We start from the raw sequence: 1,161 nt of genomic DNA on the forward strand, positions 1-1,161 counted from the left end.
GGAGATGGCAGAGAACATTGGTTGTTCAATTCCTTACTCATTTTTCTACTCTCTTGGGAAAGCCACTAAGTAGCGCTGACCAAAGATCAGTGTAAGATCCAGTAAGGAGGGCCTGTCACTGTCCCGGGGGCAGTAAATTAAATGCAGCTCATATCGGCACACCTGTCCTCCCCCTCCCTTGGGAAGACTTACTTTTCAGTGACTTTTCTTTCTAGTGACCTTCCCCAAAATGTCATTGATCAAAATATCCTGACAGGATCCACATGCCAAAAAACAACTACCAGGTGTCCAGCTAAGAACCTCTCACATTTTCTCATTTAATCCTCACAATATTGTGTGAGGTTTTCAATTTTACTAATTATCTAGAAAGAGAAATTAAAGCCTAGAGAGGCAGCTTGCTAGTGCCTTCCAGACAAGATTTCTTCCTCAAGTTTGCCTTACCTCAAAGAAATATACAGCCCAGGTTTGCTCGTCTAAGCTAAATTTGACTGACTTCAAATTGTGGTGAGAAGAGAACTCTTCCATCTTCAACTTATTACACTTTCAGATTTAGACCCACAGAATACCTATAAAATGTCTCTTTCATTTCAAATAGCGTCTTTCCACACTTCACAATGCCCTCAGCGCTTGTTCTCCCCAGTTATGATGCTCTCAGCACTTACCTTTGATGGCCCAAGATTCCTGAAGGCACACCAGGACCACTGTGATGAAAAATCCCAACACTGGGTCTCCAATTATGGCCATTTTCTTCTTGGGTGCTTTGATGGGGCTCAGCAGAGCTCAAGAGTGGAGCTGAACAAATAGGAGTAAAATAGGGGAATGTAGTGTGAAATAGTGTCGGATTGATTAAAATTCAAATCAGTTGAGCTGCAGCCAATCAGCACAGTGTTTTAAAATGACACATCTGTTGCTAAGGAAAGGACTTTTGTAAAGGGTCTGGGAAAGGAGATAGATTAAAAGTTAAAGTTCTTAAACAAATGAACAGAAAACAACAAAAAATAAGTTTTTGAGAATGTTAGGCAATCACTCACACTTTTCCATCCCAATTCAAGTTCTGGCAAGGGATATACCTGAAGCACATAGTGAGAATATAATCAATAAAAAAAACCTAAAGTGAGAGTTAGTGACAGATCACACATCTGTGCTGTGACAGCTAGGGAG

General features: G+C 40.7%; 1 protein-coding gene across 1 annotated transcript in view; it reads right to left on the reverse strand.

The window, feature by feature from the left end:
- Positions 1 to 821, reverse strand: part of LOC102768916 (mamu class II histocompatibility antigen, DR alpha chain-like) — a 2,323-nt gene extending 1,502 nt beyond the window's left edge. Inside the window, exon 1 of the mRNA XM_006764354.2 lies at positions 663 to 821. Coding sequence (XP_006764417.1) covers positions 663 to 744 — 82 coding nt within the window. The 5' untranslated portion in view covers positions 745 to 821. The remainder of the gene's footprint in view (positions 1 to 662) is intronic.
- Between the last annotated feature and the right edge of the window lie 340 nt (positions 822 to 1,161).

The sequence above is a fragment of the Myotis davidii genome, unplaced genomic scaffold (assembly GCF_000327345.1).
Source record: "Myotis davidii unplaced genomic scaffold, ASM32734v1 scaffold621, whole genome shotgun sequence".
Classification (NCBI taxonomy): domain Eukaryota; kingdom Metazoa; phylum Chordata; class Mammalia; order Chiroptera; family Vespertilionidae; genus Myotis; species Myotis davidii.